This window comes from Babylonia areolata, chromosome 18 (assembly GCF_041734735.1).
Source record: "Babylonia areolata isolate BAREFJ2019XMU chromosome 18, ASM4173473v1, whole genome shotgun sequence".
Taxonomy (NCBI): domain Eukaryota; kingdom Metazoa; phylum Mollusca; class Gastropoda; order Neogastropoda; family Buccinidae; genus Babylonia; species Babylonia areolata.
The window spans coordinates 19,161,837-19,179,055 of NC_134893.1; the positions used below are offsets into that span (position 1 = coordinate 19,161,837).

Genomic DNA, 17,219 nt, shown 5'->3' on the forward strand with positions numbered 1-17,219 from the left:
TATGCAGCCTTATCACAACGATGTGTATTGATCGATCAATGATCATTTATGTGACCATGGTCTGAACGAAAGCGGGCGCTATTTGCACGTTTTCTTTGCGCGCGCAAAGACTGCAAACAGCGTCTTGCTGAGAAGCGCTGGGGGATGGGGCACGAGACAGGGTTGTTGATAAAAGCGCTTGGGTTTGCACCTGCTGGTCCCATCGCGCTGTTCCGCAGCAACACAGCAGAGGCGTGGTCACGTGATACAAACGAGTTCGCGCGAGCGCCCGCCGCAGCTTAGTGCCCCCAACACATTGGCTTACCAGTCACTACAGCATCAGGCTTTCCGTACTCGAACAGAAGCAACGGGCGTTCACCGGTCATCGCATTTATATTTGGGCAAACGACAGACTGTCGCAGTACGACCCAGCTTTGAAAAACACCCCTGTCCGAACGGTGCAACAAGTCTCATTCCATCTGCGTAACAGGCAGCGAAAAGGCGTCTTTGGCCCAGTCCCTGCACAACGCTGTCTCGTCCTCCTTCGACTTAAGTCACTCGATACACCGGCCGGCGGAATGCTGTCTGTGCTCGTCATTGTCTCCCTCGTTGCAGGTAAGACGAAGTTAGCTGCCTTGCTCATGCTTTCGTTTCAGTGCAAGGCTTGATTGAGTCGACTTGTTGCATTTTGGAAGAGTGATAACTCATGACACAATGTTGATGGACGCTATTGATATGCATGGCTGCAGGTTAAAATGAAGTCTTTCGCACGACGTTGCTATCACCAGTGCTATGAGAGACGGGTGTGTGGTGTGAGTCACCAACTTGGCTTGCTGTGTGTTAAAGTGAATGAGGGGTTGGGGGGGGGGGAGAGAGAGAGAGATAGCAATCTGAATGAGTGACACATACAGGGCGAACGGGGCGAGTTTCAGTTTCACAAGACGTTACTCGGTTCGAACATATCCATAAAGGCTGCACATCTGCTGGGCAGTCAGTGCAGATGCTTCACTGACAGCTGCATAACCCAATCCGTTAAGGCATTGGGTTTATGCATATATTTGTATCTAAGTGGAGTTCTGCAGAATGTTGCCAGTGGACACGTTTGCTATGGGTTCTTCATCAGTGCGTGCTGCCAACAGGACTTGTTTATCGTCTCGTCCAAATAACCAGACGCTCAGTTTGATTTTCCATTCAAGCTTGGGAGATTAAAAGAGCAAGACCGGGATTCGAAGCCGGTGACGCCATAGTAGTAGCAATAGTGACTAACCTTGACAGAAGTAGTAGTTATCTGCTGAGTGCAGCAGTAGTATGACTGACAGTGATACTTTGACATGAAATACTGAAATATAAATGCCCATGTAAATCTTGTTTCAGTTAAAGTTTGGATACTTATCCTGGAGAATCATTCAGAAATCTGTCACTGAACACCTCAGAAACACAGTTGTTGTCAGATTTGGCCAGGTTAGTGACGATCTGCTCACAGCACACGCAACTGTCTTTGCAGTCCGCTTAACTTGCATAAATTGCCACAGTGAGTGATGAGTGGTCACTTCATACCTAGTCAGTCATCTGACCAGAGCTGCTCTCTCTCTCTCTCTCTCTCTTGCTGTGTCGCGGGCAGTGTGAGTGTGTGTCGTGTGTGTTCTCACAACGGCTAACATCTGGCTATGTATCACTGTAATTACTAGTGTGTAGAATGTGTTGATTTGTAAATTGTATTCTTTGACACAGTACTTGTGTTCATATGAGTATGTTCAGTTATTGCATTGTTCAGTTAATTCTTTGTTCAGTTATTGCTTTGACATGTAGTCACAGCACGGCGATGATTGATATAGAAAATTGCCATGTCATCTTATGCTCGTAGCAGTGTTCCATTTGATTCTTCTTAACGTCACAGTCAGTGACGTCTCTGGACAATAATAGTTTGTTCTAGAATATTCTAGTGAGTGCATATGACACGTTCTTTCTCATTTGCTGTCACTGATGAAGGTTAAAGTGTTTCACTGATTCTCAGTACTCTAAGATGTATGTAGTATTCTGTCATGATTACAAGATAGTGTTGGATTAATATCAGTTATTGGTTAAAACCACCTGATATGTATCAGTCTGTTAATTGCAGTTTAGTTATGCTCTCTCCTGTACGGCTTACTCCAGTATAGTGCAACATGTTAAACAGATTCATTTGAGTCACTTTGACACAGTATAAGCTTTACCTAATCTATACTGTCAGTGTACTTTCACTAAATCAGCATAGCTTCAATCACTTTAACTGCACTATTTAAATGTATTAGAAATGTCATTTGATGTCAGTGTTTGGTCTTCACACATATCGCAAACCCAGTGATAGCCTTTCCATGTAATATGTATACATGTGCCTTACTATTCACTTGTGCCGACATGTGCTAATGACATTTGTTTGTGTCATTCCAGGCACTGTCTTCTTTTCTTCTCTTCTCTTAGGTTTTCTCTTTTTATCATTTATGTCTTCTCATTATCTCTTCTCCATTATTTCTTCTTAGTTCTCTACATAACTATTGTAAATAAAACAATAGAAAATCCTTTTGTGACTGGCCTCTATGTTCCTGGCCTGTGCGCGGGATCTTGTCTATCCTTTGATACAGGAAATCAATCAATATTTAGTTAAGTCTTTTGTGCCGTCCGTACCCTTGAATAACCACTCGGTACACGGCTACATAAATATAGAAGAAGAAAAAACAGCCTTTCAGAAATAGCCATGCTGCATGTGTGTAGCTGACTCTGGTCGAGCGGTTCTGAATCTCCTCTTCAGTAAATATCATGTCGTGTGAATGACTTGAATATATTATGGCGCTCACGTAGTCTCGATCCGTCGCCGGCTTGATTTGTCGGCCTTCAGCTTTGATGCTCTGCACTGTGCATACACTGTCTAGTTTGTATTGAGTATCACATCCCACGTGTTAGGGCATTGCAAGAAAGCTTTCGTGTAATGCCGTAGAGTGAGGTTTTTATTATTATTATTATTATAAACAGCAATATATTTTTTTCTCGCTTTTGCGCGCGCGCAAACACACACACACACACACACACACACAGAGAATTTTCAGGTACAAACATGAAACGCGGGCAAATGTGATCACTGATAAGCAGAGGTTTTGGGAAATTCAAATCAGGGTTGATTGATTTTTTTTTTTTTTTTTTTTCCAGATAAAGCAGTGGGTGACGGATGTCGTAACAGGAGACTGGGTTTTTCCAGTGAAGTGTGTTGTGTGTCCATGACTTTAAGATAGCAGTCCGTGCCACCTTCAAGTTCCCGCCTTTCTCAGTTCTTACCCTCCCCTCCACCCTCTGCCCTTCTATTCCTCCCTTCTATCATTCCACCCTCATGCTCGTTTACACCCCTCACCCCCACCTCTCCCCCACCGCTCTCGCCGCTGCCCTTCATCTACCTTTCAACTGAGCTGGGTGTTAGTCACTTCTAGCTGTTTTCCGCCACACTCGACCCCACCCACCCCAAACGTCATCCCAGCTTCTTCGCAGAGGAGTTGGGGGATTGATTACGGGGGTTAAGGTGTCTCGAATCAGTCACACACGTCCACTGGAATGCGTCAGTTAAGGGAGATGGCAACCTCTTTCAGACAGAAAGGAGAGAGAGGTTTTATGTACGTACTAATGTCGTTCTTGTGTTATGGAGCCCTTTGACTTTGATGGGATACGTTGTAGGAGCCTTGTCGGCTACAAAAGCAAGTAATTTTTGAGTGGCTTGGTTTTAACCTCGAGACTGGCATGACGCGGGGGTGCATACGCAGGCCGAAAATGGTAACTTCGACAAAGATATTGGGGCTATTCAGTTCATTACCGGCAAAGAAACTCCAACCTTTTTGGAATCACGTGGCTGCAATGATGAGATAGGCACTCGCATACACATCAGCGCATTCACACACACACACACACACACACACACACACACACATGTGCCTCGCGCGGGTCACACGCCACATACGTGTTTCACGCATGCATCCAAATCCACTCTTGCCAACATGTTTCCACACATAAGTGCATACAACGCACGCTGCCATGAAATATGCAGTGCGGAATTATGTCCCCGAACGCTAATCCAAACTGCTGACCTGCGATGTGATAGGTTTTCCTTAGACTCGGGAGACTATGGAGTTGCTTTTTGGTGGTGACTGATACAGCTCTCGGCTGTGGCTGGACAGGCGAATACGAGAGTGACGGTCCCTCCAGTACAATTTCTGACGCTGGCCAGTCTGTCTGACTCGATTGTGCCTTTCTCCCCCAGTCTCTCAGCCCGGCTCAAACTGGGCAAGCGTCTCTTCGAACCTGAACGGCCTTTATGCACTGTCTGCCTCCCGAGCAGCCATAAAATATGCATTTCAGAATTAGATCACATGATACATATCCAGATTGTCGGTATAAATGAATTACAAGCAAGTCCACAATGTGTTCCCTGTCTTCCATTTTTCAAGTGCATGTTAAATATGTTGAAAATTGACAGTCTTCTCCCTTCTTTTTTTTTCCTTTTTTTTTCCTTCAAATTTCGACAAGGATGATTTATGATCGAAATTTGCAGAAACGGAATATATAGGTCCGCAGTTAGAAAATAACGAATCGTCATATTTGTACCAGAATCATGAAATGGAATATATCGATTACATACAATTGTGTACGTGTGCACTGGTCGGCTGCTAAACGTCTGTATTTCCATGGAAACATACATACCACTTAAGCGATGCGCGTCGGTATTATATATTACGTAGGCTACATGGTGGTGTTCCGATGCAGACTGCAGAAGTTGGGCTTCAAGTTGTATCTGCTCAGAGCAGATGGACAGTGCCACTGACCACCAGGCCCCTAAATCTTAAAACAGGAGCATTAATGAGGGTTCAGGTTCAAACGTGGAACCATTTTATGTTGGTTTTTACCCCACCCCCACGTCCGCGTTTAGACGTCTGCGCGTGTGAAGCCCAGACGGTTTGCCATAATGATGGCGTTGCGAATGTCGTGTTGATCAGTTGTCGGTCGGTTTCAGGTGTGGGAAAAGAACAAGAGTCTGTGTGTGTGTGTGTGCGTGCGCGCCCGCCGTTTTTGAAAAAACAACACCAGTACTGACCTCGAAATTGAAGTTAAAGGCCCATCACCAGTTCAGACTCTCACGGTGACATCTATCACAAACGTAGTCGTTTTGTGACCCACAGAAAAAAGACAGGTCTCAAGTACTATTAGGGTAACTTGTGAAAGATTAAAAGTGCTAGATCTCTGCGTAATATGGCGCGAGCACACGCGGATACACGCACGCGCGTGAAAATGTACTCCATGGCTGGGAGGGGGAAAAAATCTATACGCGCAGGCCGCAGTTATATATAGGCTCATTGCAGTAATGAAGCCCACTTTTCCTCAGTCTCTCCTCGCAACATGAGAGAAGTATGCATTTGTGAATCCGCACTGGCGACGTATCAGTTAGATTGCGTGCGTGTGTTAGTGTGTGCGTGTACGAAACAGCGTTTGCCTCTTCGTTGCTTACCAGTCGGGTGCGGCTTGTCATCTAGTTGAGCACTGTAGAACCGTAAAGGTTTCAGTGTTCCAGAACGAAGGAGATATATGATCGGACATGCCGCGAAACAAAATTGGAGTCAATTCGGTTGATGTAGACCACTGATGCTAAGTTTCGTCGAACGAGCATTGGGCCCGAAGCCTTGCAGCTGTTCAGAGGTTTGAAAAACAGAGATCGTAGGACAAGGCCTGTAACTCAGATTTGAACTGACTTGTCTCCCTTTACCAGTTCTCGGGGCTCGGTCACTGATCTAAAAGATGAGATCTAAAGATTAGATAAGTAGGGCAGGGTTTGTGAACAAAGTGGATTCGGTTATCCGTGTGGGTGTGTGTGTGTGTAACATTTGGACTGTTAAGACTAAGATATTTAGGTCATCCCCTTTATTAAGTGGTTATAACATAAGCATGGTGAGGGATCATAGATCTTGGTCATCACTTCATAACAGAAGTATCAAAAGTGAGGACATGAGCGCATCTCTAGCACAAGTTCTTATCAGAGTTGGTGTTGCAGCTGATGTTAAGAGCAGGATCCCATGTTAATGTCCAGGCAAGATGTCAAATGTCAAGGTCACAAACTGGCATGACAGGAGGAAAAAAAACTTTTAAAGACAAGAGCTTGAGTCACTATATTCAAACTTCATACAGTTAGGCTAAGCCAGTATTGATGGTCAAGTTCACATCAAAGGAAAGAGCTTTGAGAAAAAGAGCTTGGGTTTTCCTCATCCACCTTACATCATGGTACATTGATTGGCTATGGCTAGAACATATTAAACCCAAATGGAAAATCAAGTTCAGGTCATGATGATGTGCTATTACAAATACCGTGCAAGGTGATGATTAAGTTTACTCTTTGCTTTGGAATTAGTTCATCGCAGCTCAACCAGTGGATTGTTGTTTTTATCAGTTGAATCAGTGATCAGTTTGAGCTTGACCTTGATTGAAGCATGTACAATACCTAAGCCACACAACTGCATATAAAAGACACACACACACACACAAACACACACACTCTCACACACACACTCACACACACACACACACACACACACACACACACACACAAAGAAAATCCTTTTTTCTTTTCTTTTTTTTAAACAGTGACCACAGAAATATTTTTGTTTTATTTCTGGCATCCTGATGACCAGAGTTAGGTGTGGCAGGTTAAGAAATGCACTCATGCGTAAACCATTATCGTGGATGCATAGAGGAAGAAGGATCGATAGATCTGCAAGCCATGTGTAGCTGACTAAAGGGGCACTATCTGTGCATAGCTTTGGTCATGCCAGGTTGCTCTGGAGCGTGTGACCTGCATGTCTGGGCCTATCAGATTTGAACAGTGGCTGGCACTGTTCTGTGCTGCTCGCTGTTGTGCACTGCACCCACATCCAGTCTGACTGCTGCATGAGTCACCCGATTAGGCCTTCTGCAACATAATGCCACAGCTGCTCGCACAGATGAGAGTGCAGGTGCGCGCGCGCGCACACACACACACACACACACACACACACACAATGTGTACTTGTGTGTGTGTCTGTGCCCCCACACACTCACGCACTCATGCATGCATACACACACACAGGCAGGCATGCGTGCATGTGTTAGCGCACGCACACACACACACAGACACACACACACACACACTTTCTCTCTCTGTCTCTGCAGGGGCAGTTTCTGATGATATAGGTATTGCTAAAGATCCCAACTGGTTTTAGTATTGCAGCATTTTACATCTTATAATTCTTGTGTGACTCATCTGTGATTGTGCAAACCTCTGTATCTCACACAGTAGGAAGAAAAAGCTGACACATGTTACACACACTCACATGCACATTCTCTCTCTCTCTCTCCCTCTCTCTCTCTCTCTCTCTCTCTCTCTCTCTCTCTCTCTCTCTCTCTCTCTCATTTTATCACATTTCTTCTTTTCTTTTCCTCACCTCATCAGTTCTCGGGCACTCAGGCATAAGAATCTGACAGACTGGTGGTGTTCCAGTTCTCACTGAACGAGTGCACCATCACCCTTTAGAACCCAGCGCACTTGTTCTCTCCTCAGGCGATCAGATAAACCTTCACCACATTTCATGAATCACTGGGCTGCATAATGACATGTGTCATGATTAGTGTCATATTTTGCAGGTGCGTTAACATGATGTGAAGAGAGTTATTGGCAGGTTCAACAGTAAAGTACTCAAGTTTATGACTGCAGCTTGGCATAGAAAGACAGTTGCCAATGGCTAGATGTGAAAGGAAGTTTATTTTCAGTCTAAAGGATATACATTGCACTTGTATGTGTGGAGAAACATGCACGCTTGAAAATGGAAAAGTTACGTGTATTATTTTGCAATAGTGAATGCATACTCATATGCATACACATACACAGCAGAGCATATTCATCCAAGAAATAGTGTATATGTATAAACACACAATCTTTGTGTGCTTGCACAAACATACACACACACACAAACTCTCACACACTCACACACAGTTTCAGTTTCTCAAGGGGGCATCACTTTGTTCAGACAAATCTATACACACTGCACATCCACTAGCTTTATGCCTGAGCAGCATAAACCAATGTGCAAGTTAGGCCTTGAGTGCATGCATACATATGCATACATATAATTAAATTTTGTTTACCTGTCAGAGTGGATTTCTCCTTTAGAATTGCTAGTGAACAACACTTGTTGCCATGGGTTCTTTTTCATTGCGCCTAGTGCATGCTGCACATACAACCGCAGTTTGATCAGAATGACCAGATGCGCAGTTTGATTGGGAGAAAGAGTTAGGAGAGTGGGAATCGAACCGAGACCCTCAAAGACAGTGTATTGGCAGATACGCATCTTAACCGTTCTGCCACTTTCCTCCTTAAATTACACACACACGTGCATGCGCGCGTGTGCGCACAATTTTTGTTTAAAACATCCACAGAAATGTTTGTATCATTGGTACACATCAGCTATTACAATGAAAAATCCAGGGCTGGTTTGCAGAAGAGATCTCAGCAGCACTAGGATTGCAGAGCATGAACAATGTTCCTGATTTTGCTGTTGACTTTGAAATTTTCTTATCGCTAAGCAAACTTAGCACTACTGGGATCTCGTGGGCAGTCCAGCACAGGTGCTTTGGCAGAGACCTAAACTTAAATCATTTTACTCCAGGTACGAGATAACTCGTACCATGATTACTTCCTCTGTGGACCAGGTACAAGTATTCTCGTACCAACACACAATCTAATTTCATTCGTTCTGGCTTGGTACAGTTGGCATTCTAAACTGAATGTTTACTGATTCCAGAAGTAGGAAAACAAAGCTTTGTTTGACAGATTAAAACAACAATTTTCCATCGATTTTCGCTGTTTTAGTGAATCACCCTGTTTTTTCTGCAGTGGTCTAATGTAGTGCTGGTCCAGGGGAGTTGTACCAGGCATGTAGCTGTGGCATGGAATGAATTAACACTTTCAGTGCCAAGTCCATTTTATGCTGAGTGACAACTATTTGCCAAGGGGTGTTTTGGTTACAGGATAGTGATGATTTATTGGTGTAAATATGAGGCTGTTCCACAGCATCACTTGACATCATACATGAATTGTCACTTTGCAGGTATCTGCTACGGCCAGGATGTCAGCAAGTACTCCGACTGCGACACACTGGACCGCATTGCCACTGGCTGTGCGGGGCAGGACCTGGACTATGTGAAGGATCTGGACAATATGGCCTACATGCAGCTGAAGCAGATCAGCAGACTGGACAGTCTGGAGCTTGTGATGGGTCAACTGGACTTCATTTGCAAGTGAGCTAAGTTCAGATTTGAAGGAGTTACCAAAGTGTGCAGGCTGATCCGTATGCTCTGCGCCACATCTGCTTTAGGTTTAGATTTTTTTTTTTTAAACTAAAATTTTTGGAAGCAGGTGAGGGAGCTGATGCCTGACCTGGGCGTATACCCAGCACAAGCCTTTAGATACCATTTATTTATGTATAGATATATATATAGAGAGAGAGAGAGAGAGAGAATATGTAGAATGGGAACTTGTCCACTTATCTGTTTGGAAATAGAGTTACTAAGTTTAAAAGAAACATTTGAGTACTGTGTCGATTAACAGTATCTTTGTCACAAACATTTCTTTGGGGAAGAGTAATGTTATGTCCAGGGTAACATTGCCTGCTCCCTGCCCCCTTAATTTTTTTCCCAGCAAAATGGGTTCAAATGAAAGCGATAATTTGTTTTAACTTTCAACACTGTCATAACTGTTGAGCAGTTGTCATTTTGTTTGAAACTGCATGCATATACCACATGCGCACGCGCACGCACACACACACACACACACACACACACACTGTATCTTTGTTAAACATTCTTTGTACATGGACGTTTTAATACTCATTTAAGAGCAAAGAGATTAAAAGATGGTCTTTTATAAAGGTGCCCCACAACTGGTCATTTTCAAAATCGGGATTAATCATGGTACCTTTCTGTTTCTTGGGAAATTTAATGCAATTCCATTGTTCAGTGTACATGAGTATAATAATTAATATGGTGTATGACCTTGCATGCTGTCTTCACTGACTATTTGTATATATGTGTGTGTGTTTTTTCTGGTATTTTCAGTGACACGATGCAACTGAAGAATTACTATGAGTGTATTTTCTCCAATGTGACCACCTGTTTGAATGAGAAGAACAGCTCACAGGCCAAGAAAGTACCAGATACCAAGACCATTTCCATGGGAATCGTGGAACTGTGCGAAAGCAAAGAAGGTGTGTAGAGATTTCACGGTACTATACTGTTCAATTGTCCCCTTTACTTCCACCCTATTTTTCCCAATGTGGATTTTGTTTTGTTTGTACCCTAGTGTTCAGTCAGTTGTGTTACTCTGTCTCCCATCCTTTTGGCATCCAGTTGCCTTCAGAATATTGTACAGATGCCTCAAATGTGTTGGTGTACTTCGTGTGTGTGTGTGTGAAGGGGAGAAGAGATGGAAGAAAGGTTATGTGAAAAGCAATATCAAAGCAACTTGTTCCTTTGGATTCCATTATGAGCATTGGGCCACAACACCCTCTTCCAGTAGACTCAGTACTGGGCTGCCCTCTTCAGACTGGCCCAGTGTCTATCTGGCTGCCTTCATATAACATCCAGTGTGCACCTTCTCCACGTGTGTCTTAGTCTGCCTGCTTTTGTCTTGCCTTGGGTGTTCACTCCAGTGCTTGTCTGGTGATGTCTGTGCATGGTGTGGCCAGTCCAGCTCCACTTCCTTTTCTTTGTTTCTTTTCTGATGAGAATTTGGATGGTTCTTTCCCACAGAGTGGCATTTAATATTGTTTCTGGCAATGTCTTGTCCATTACGCATTTCAGACATTTCTTGATTTAGGCCATGAAATTGATCTTTTAGTTTGTTGAAGGTCCATCAGGTGCTGGCATTTACATTCCCAGTTTCAGTTCAGTTTAAGGAGGTATCACGCATCACTGTGTTCAGGCAAATCCATATATACTACTTATCTGCTAAGCAGATATCTGATCAGCAGCAGAGCCCAGTGCTCAAAAGTTGGACCTTGAGTGGTCTTCCTCCTGACCAGACCAGCAGGAAAGTCACTGGTGACAAGAGGCAGCCTGCTCTTGCGTCTGTCCTTCATAAGGTGTGGTGAGCTCCTATCAAGAGGAGTCATTGTTTGCAGATTCAGAGTTATAGGGGACTGTGACAGTGCAGAACTTCTTTCGGTGTGAGTCTCTTCACAACCAAACCTCAACAGCTGCCTGTGTTCTGCTGGTGCTAGTATTGTAGCAGACATATCTGGGTGCAGCTGTGTGCTTCGGACTGAAGTGAAAGATGGGGCTGCAAAAGTTGGTACATATGAAACCACTTGTATGCAGGTTTTTTTTTGTTTTGTATTTATTTTGTGTGTGTGTGTTAAATATAACCACCTTCTCCAAAATCATGACAATAGTGATTTTCTTGTGCTCTTTGAAGTGCCTTGCCATTATGATTATTTTTGTAAAAGTGAAGGTATGGTTTTCATATCACCAATGAATTCTGTTTCCACCTCCCACAGATGTGAAAAGCAAATGTTTCCTTGAAAAGGCACCAGAGGTGGGCGAGTGCCTATCCAAGATGACTGGTGATGCCAGCAAGGAACAATGCTCGTGAGTTTGCTCATTTATCTGTAATGGTGTGTGGGGGGAAACAAGCCCAGTAAATGACAGACCATACAAGATGTTCAGCAAGAGCACAGACTTGGTAACTCTGTAACGGCAGAAACCTCTGCATGCTGGTCCATTGGGGAGGTGCGGGGGGATGCTTCCCAGATATAACTGCACAAGGACTTTCTGTGTTTGCAGAAATCTTAGAGTTAGTTCATGATTGCTTTTGTGCCATTGCTTAAATGTAAATCAAATTCTGATTGTTACTTCCAAATTACTTTTGTGCCATTGCTTAAAAGTAAATGAAATTCTGATTGTTACTTCCTAATTACTTTTGCGCCAGTGCTTAAAAGTAAATGAAATTCTGATTGTTACTTCCTAATTACTTTTGTGCCAGTGCTTAAAAGTAAATCAAATTCTAAGAGTCACTTATAAGCTACCCGCTTCAACAGTATTTCGGGACAAAGTGATTAGAGTCAAAATCATGTGCCTGTGGATAATATTGATCAGTTCACTCACTTGGGACAAAAGGCCCTACTGTTTACATCCGTTTCAGACTAAGGGCCCCGGTCAGGGCCTTAGATAGTTCTGTATTTTTGGAGTGGCACCTAATTTCCATAATGACGCTTTCCACTCTCCACTGTGACCAATAAATGCCTAGTTCACGTGAACAGTGCGTGTTAACAGTTGCGTCTACCCAGTTTTGTCTCAGTCACAAGGCAGACAACAGAATTGGATGAATGGGCCCTACATGGCAATTTTATGCTCTGAATTTAATCTTTCAAATTCTTTGTGCTTTCCTGGATTCATTTATAAATCATCAGTGTTTGCAAATTTTGAACAAAAAATATGGACACTTTTATCATCTCACTGTATGATATCATAAGAAGGGAGGAAGTTTTATCTTTTTGCCCTACTAACTTATGATCTTACTGATCAGTTTTAAAGTTTACAGTTCATAAATTCTAACATTTGTTTTTTGGCGATTCTATTTCTTACCCATACAAATGAGTCATCTATGGGGGAAGTTAGGGGAGCTAACCAGCAGTACTGAGTGAGTTAAGAAAACTTACATGTGTATAGTTAAGTATTGTTTTCTTGGAGTGTTTCTAAATCTGTGCCTTTTACTGTCACACATTTCTCCTTTCATGAATATATGTATGTATATTTCTTGTTTGATGTGTATATGATATGAACACACAAACACTTTTCTTTCTTCTTTTTTTTCAAATTTTACATTTGACCATGAATTAACATTGTATATATTTGACTGTGAACAGGGGCTTCAAGGAACTGCTTGAATGCGCAGAAAAGTTGGGTGACTGTGAAGGTAGTGAAGCGATCAAAGGATTCATTATCAGTGCGCGCCCCAATGTGTGCCCTTACTCCAGCTCTGCACCACAGTTTCTTTCTTCTGCACTGCTGGTCATGGGAATCCTTCTCGCCCACATCATTCGCTTCCAGTAGACGTCATGCAGCTGCATACTCCAAGCATTATAATTTTCAGGAAACAGCATTTAAAGAAATACTCGGAAGGGAAAAAAATTTCAGAGGAAAGAAATTTTAGAGAGAAAAAAAAATATTTGCAGGGGAAAGAAATTGTACTGGTACGTGTATGAGTTTTCCAGGACAATTTGAATGACAAAGATTCACTTTGACTGTCAGTAATATTAATGAATGTTTTGATGTATGTTCTTTTACATACTTAAAATATTTCTTCTTCAATTTATTTCATATCTATGTTAATGTGAAATTGTTTTTTTTTCCTACAGATTGTCATTTCATAACCCTGTTCCTGTATAATCAATGCAGATTTCAGACTTAATCATTTTCTCTTGGGCTGTGTGTAACTGTTTTGTATTTGGACTATTCTGATTCCTATTCTCATTGCCATATGTTTGTAACACTTTTCACCATATGAGTGTCACCATATCAGATGACCTTATGAACTGATGTACTTTTGACAAGCATCAATACACATTGATTTAAGGTGCTATTTGTCTTCAAAAGAAATTGGCAAGAAAAATGTGTATACAATAATTGAATAAATAACAAAATAGTGACACTTTCTGTGTGGCTGCGAAATTAGTTGTTTTGAAGTGGCGGTAAGAATTTTCTTACTCGATTTACAGTGTATGTAAACAAATGGATGTGTATACAGGGTAGATGGTTGATTTCAGCCTGTATGGGATGCTGATGGGTTTGTTTTTTTTGCAATGTTTCTGGATACAGACTGTCGCTTGAAGAAGGCGTATCCTGACATGTCACAATGAGCATTGGAGAGATGGATGCTGCTGTGAGATTCAGAATTGTGAAAGTGACATACATTTTCCCCCTGTAATTTATACAGTTGATGCAAAGTTCTGAAAGCTTCCACATTTATCGCATGAATTTAAGAATCAAGATTCATTAAACTTAAAGAAATGAGTCATTCAAACCTGACAAGCTTCGAAGGTAGTGGTCACCATAAATGATACAGAATGGCAAAGATGTTTCTTTCTTGTCAGTGTCGACTTGATAGTCTTCAGTGCTTAGGTACATGAAGATATATTAAGTTTGTAAGAAAGAGCTAGGTTGAATAACATCCTGTACTCCTTTTTTGCAAGACGTCTTGGAGGTAAAAAAAAAAAAAAAGTGAAATAAGATATTGAAGCGCACATACTCACACACAAAATCATTTCACTGCCACTCTTCATTTATGGACAGCTTGTCTTCAGTTTACATGCCTTCTTTCAGCCAAGTTGACCATGCTTGGCGAAATGATGGCATTGTCATGTCCCACCGTGACTGCTGTTGATCGCTTTCAATCGTAAAGTACCGTTGTGCATTGCAGTGTGCTAATTTAGTTTGCTGTAGTATTTTATTCTCAGCAATGAATGAATGACCAGTTGATTAAACAGAAATCAAAACTCTTTTTTTCCCCTAATGTGGATTTACATGTGCAGCCTGAGCATATTTCATGCATTTGAAATATGACTGTATGATAAAGCAAGTATACCTTGCTTTTGATGAACAGACGGGCTTGTCTAATGTTTATATCAATCAGTTTTGATGCTAGCAACACACTTGCATGAAAACGTTAGCTTTTATGATTGAAACATTTTTTGCAATCTAGGCTCTTGTTTGGATCTGCAGTTTAATATGCATGCTTGTTAGACTGCTTGAAATTTAGAGAATATAAGAGGATAGAACATCGATTTTCTTCATGAATGTTTTTCTTTGTTCAGCTTTGCATTAACTCACCCTGTTTTCATCTGAAATTAGACTGAAAATGTTGGTAGTTGGCTATTGATATTGTTACTTTTATCTCGTTATTTAGCTTAAGGGAATGTGTGTGGGTTTTATTTTCAATTATTGCATAATGGGCCAATGCAGTAACCGAATATCTGTTTGAATTTACAAGTTCTGCCATTGCTCGGGTTATTTAATCCAAAACAAAGGTCCAGTCTTTTAGGGGGAATGAGCAGCTTAAAAAAAGTTTAAATGAGGACTTGAGATGAATTTTTTTTTGAAAACCTGATAATTTTGTTGTATTTGTATGTAAAAAAAAATATATATATTTTATCCATATGCTGTTCATTCTGTTTTTAATAACCCTTTGGTTTTGAGGTCTCAAAAGGATTCCAAACTGCTTTTTATATGTCAACAAAATATAATCTTATTGTCAGTATCGGGTTCTCTTTTGTAATTTAAATCCATTTGTAACTAATTTATTTATTCCAGTGACATTCCATTTTTTTACGTACATATGGACCTGCACTTATGACATATGATGAAAATATAAACCATTTCAGTGGTCCACTTTTGAAAGGAAAACTCGAGGACAACTTTCGTGCTCCATAATTATCAGAGAGTTTGTACTAGACATCTAGATATGGTTTGCTGGCATTAATCAAACAGTATTCAGGGCAGATTATGAAATAGTCATATCAGTTTTCAGTTTTAAAAGTCTGTACTGTACAATCGCTTGCATTTTTAAAGGAACTCTTTTTTTCCTTTTCTTTTTTTTTTCCTGACATAACTTTCTAGCAGTCTGATTCATGTCTTTCTCTTTTTGGATCCGATTATAATGCTGTGATTATACAGTATGTTAATCCTGCAATAACTGAATTATTTTCTTGATCACTCAGGTAGTGGTACAGTAACTTGTAAAGGCCTGTTATAACAAGTTTGTCTTTTTTGTGTGTGTTTTTTTGGGTTGTTTTTTTTTTAATGGATATATTGGGGGGGGGGGGGGGGGGGATCAGAGCAGGTCACATTTGCCTTGTGAAAAATTAACATCTGCCTTATTTGGTTTCCATCTTGCCTTCCATTTTCTTGACAATGTCATAATTGGCCTGCAACGGTCTTTTTTGCGATTGGACTTTTTTTCTTTCGGGTTTGCTTGCTTTTGGATTGAGGGTACAAGGAATGTTCTTGAATTGTCAGATGTTTGTGATACTGTCCATTAGAGTAGATTGTTTAATCTTGGTCCAATAACTGTTTGCTTACGCTTTGCTTTAATGGTTTAGTAATTTTTTAGGCTTATTCTAAGCTGGTCAGAATATGTTGCCTTTTTAATACTATGTGGTATTGGTTTTAGAATGATTTTTTCCCCATGTATTTTACTGAATATATTTTATGATAATGGTCATTTTACTCCAGCAAATGTTGCTTACTTGCTTCCTTGCTTCCTTCCATGTTGAAAGTGTACCTTCTGTTGCCAATAATGCAGATTGAATCAATTATTTTTTTAAAAGGCTTGTGTAGACATATCATTTTCATGTGTCAAACTTATATTTTGATTTAAATTTCTTTTATAAACATCAAATTTGATGCTCAAGAACATGATACTGACATTTACTGCCATGCATTTTGGTTGTGTCTGAAATCCTACAGTTTAGATCTTTAATTCCTTTTTCTTTCTAGGATTTGTTTCATCAGTGTTACATTACCATGAAGAGAAAACCTTTCAAATTATCTTTTGACAACATTGTTGACTTAAAAGTGTAAAAATAGGGCTTTCTGTTGTGTGGAACTATAGTCTGTGTTCACTAATCCATGATATATAGATTTTCTTTACATCGCCTTGTCTTGCATGAATTTTTCTTGGATTTCTGTGTACTTTTGACATGTTTTGTGCTATTAAAAATACAACTTTGGATCAGGTGTTTTTGTTCAAGTCAAATTCTCTCTCTCTCTCTCTCTCTCTCTCTCTCTCTCTCGCTTTAATACTTATTTAATATTGTGTAGTGTAGACCCTTTTCAGGGCGGGGACTGGATGTAAAAAACCACACCAGTGCTTATCTGTTATCCTCGAAATAAGGAATTTTGTCTCTCTCTCTCTCTCTCTCATTCATGTACACACAGTACCACATATACACATGCATGCTAATTTACCCTTGCTCTCCAGCTTGCTCCTACTCTTCCCTTGGCTGACGATTTTGCATTCACACACAAACCAGTTAGTGATTCAGTGCCAGAAGCAGTGTATAAAAATACATGTCTGCAAGTGAATGGAGATGGTGATCACATATCAGTCAGTTCAAAATACATTCTGAATTTCACCTTACAGGCTTTCT

At 41.0% G+C, this 17,219-nt stretch overlaps 1 protein-coding gene across 1 annotated transcript; it reads left to right on the forward strand.

The window, feature by feature from the left end:
- Positions 1-220: 220 nt before the first annotated feature.
- Positions 221-16,799, forward strand: LOC143292538 (uncharacterized). Its single transcript, XM_076602921.1, has 5 exons — positions 221-594; positions 9,126-9,315; positions 10,132-10,280; positions 11,571-11,661; positions 12,939-16,799. The coding sequence occupies exons 1-5, from the start codon at positions 558-560 to the stop codon at positions 13,123-13,125; spliced, it is 654 nt and encodes a 217-aa protein (XP_076459036.1). The 5' UTR covers positions 221-557; the 3' UTR covers positions 13,126-16,799.
- The last annotated feature ends 420 nt before the right edge of the window (positions 16,800-17,219 follow it).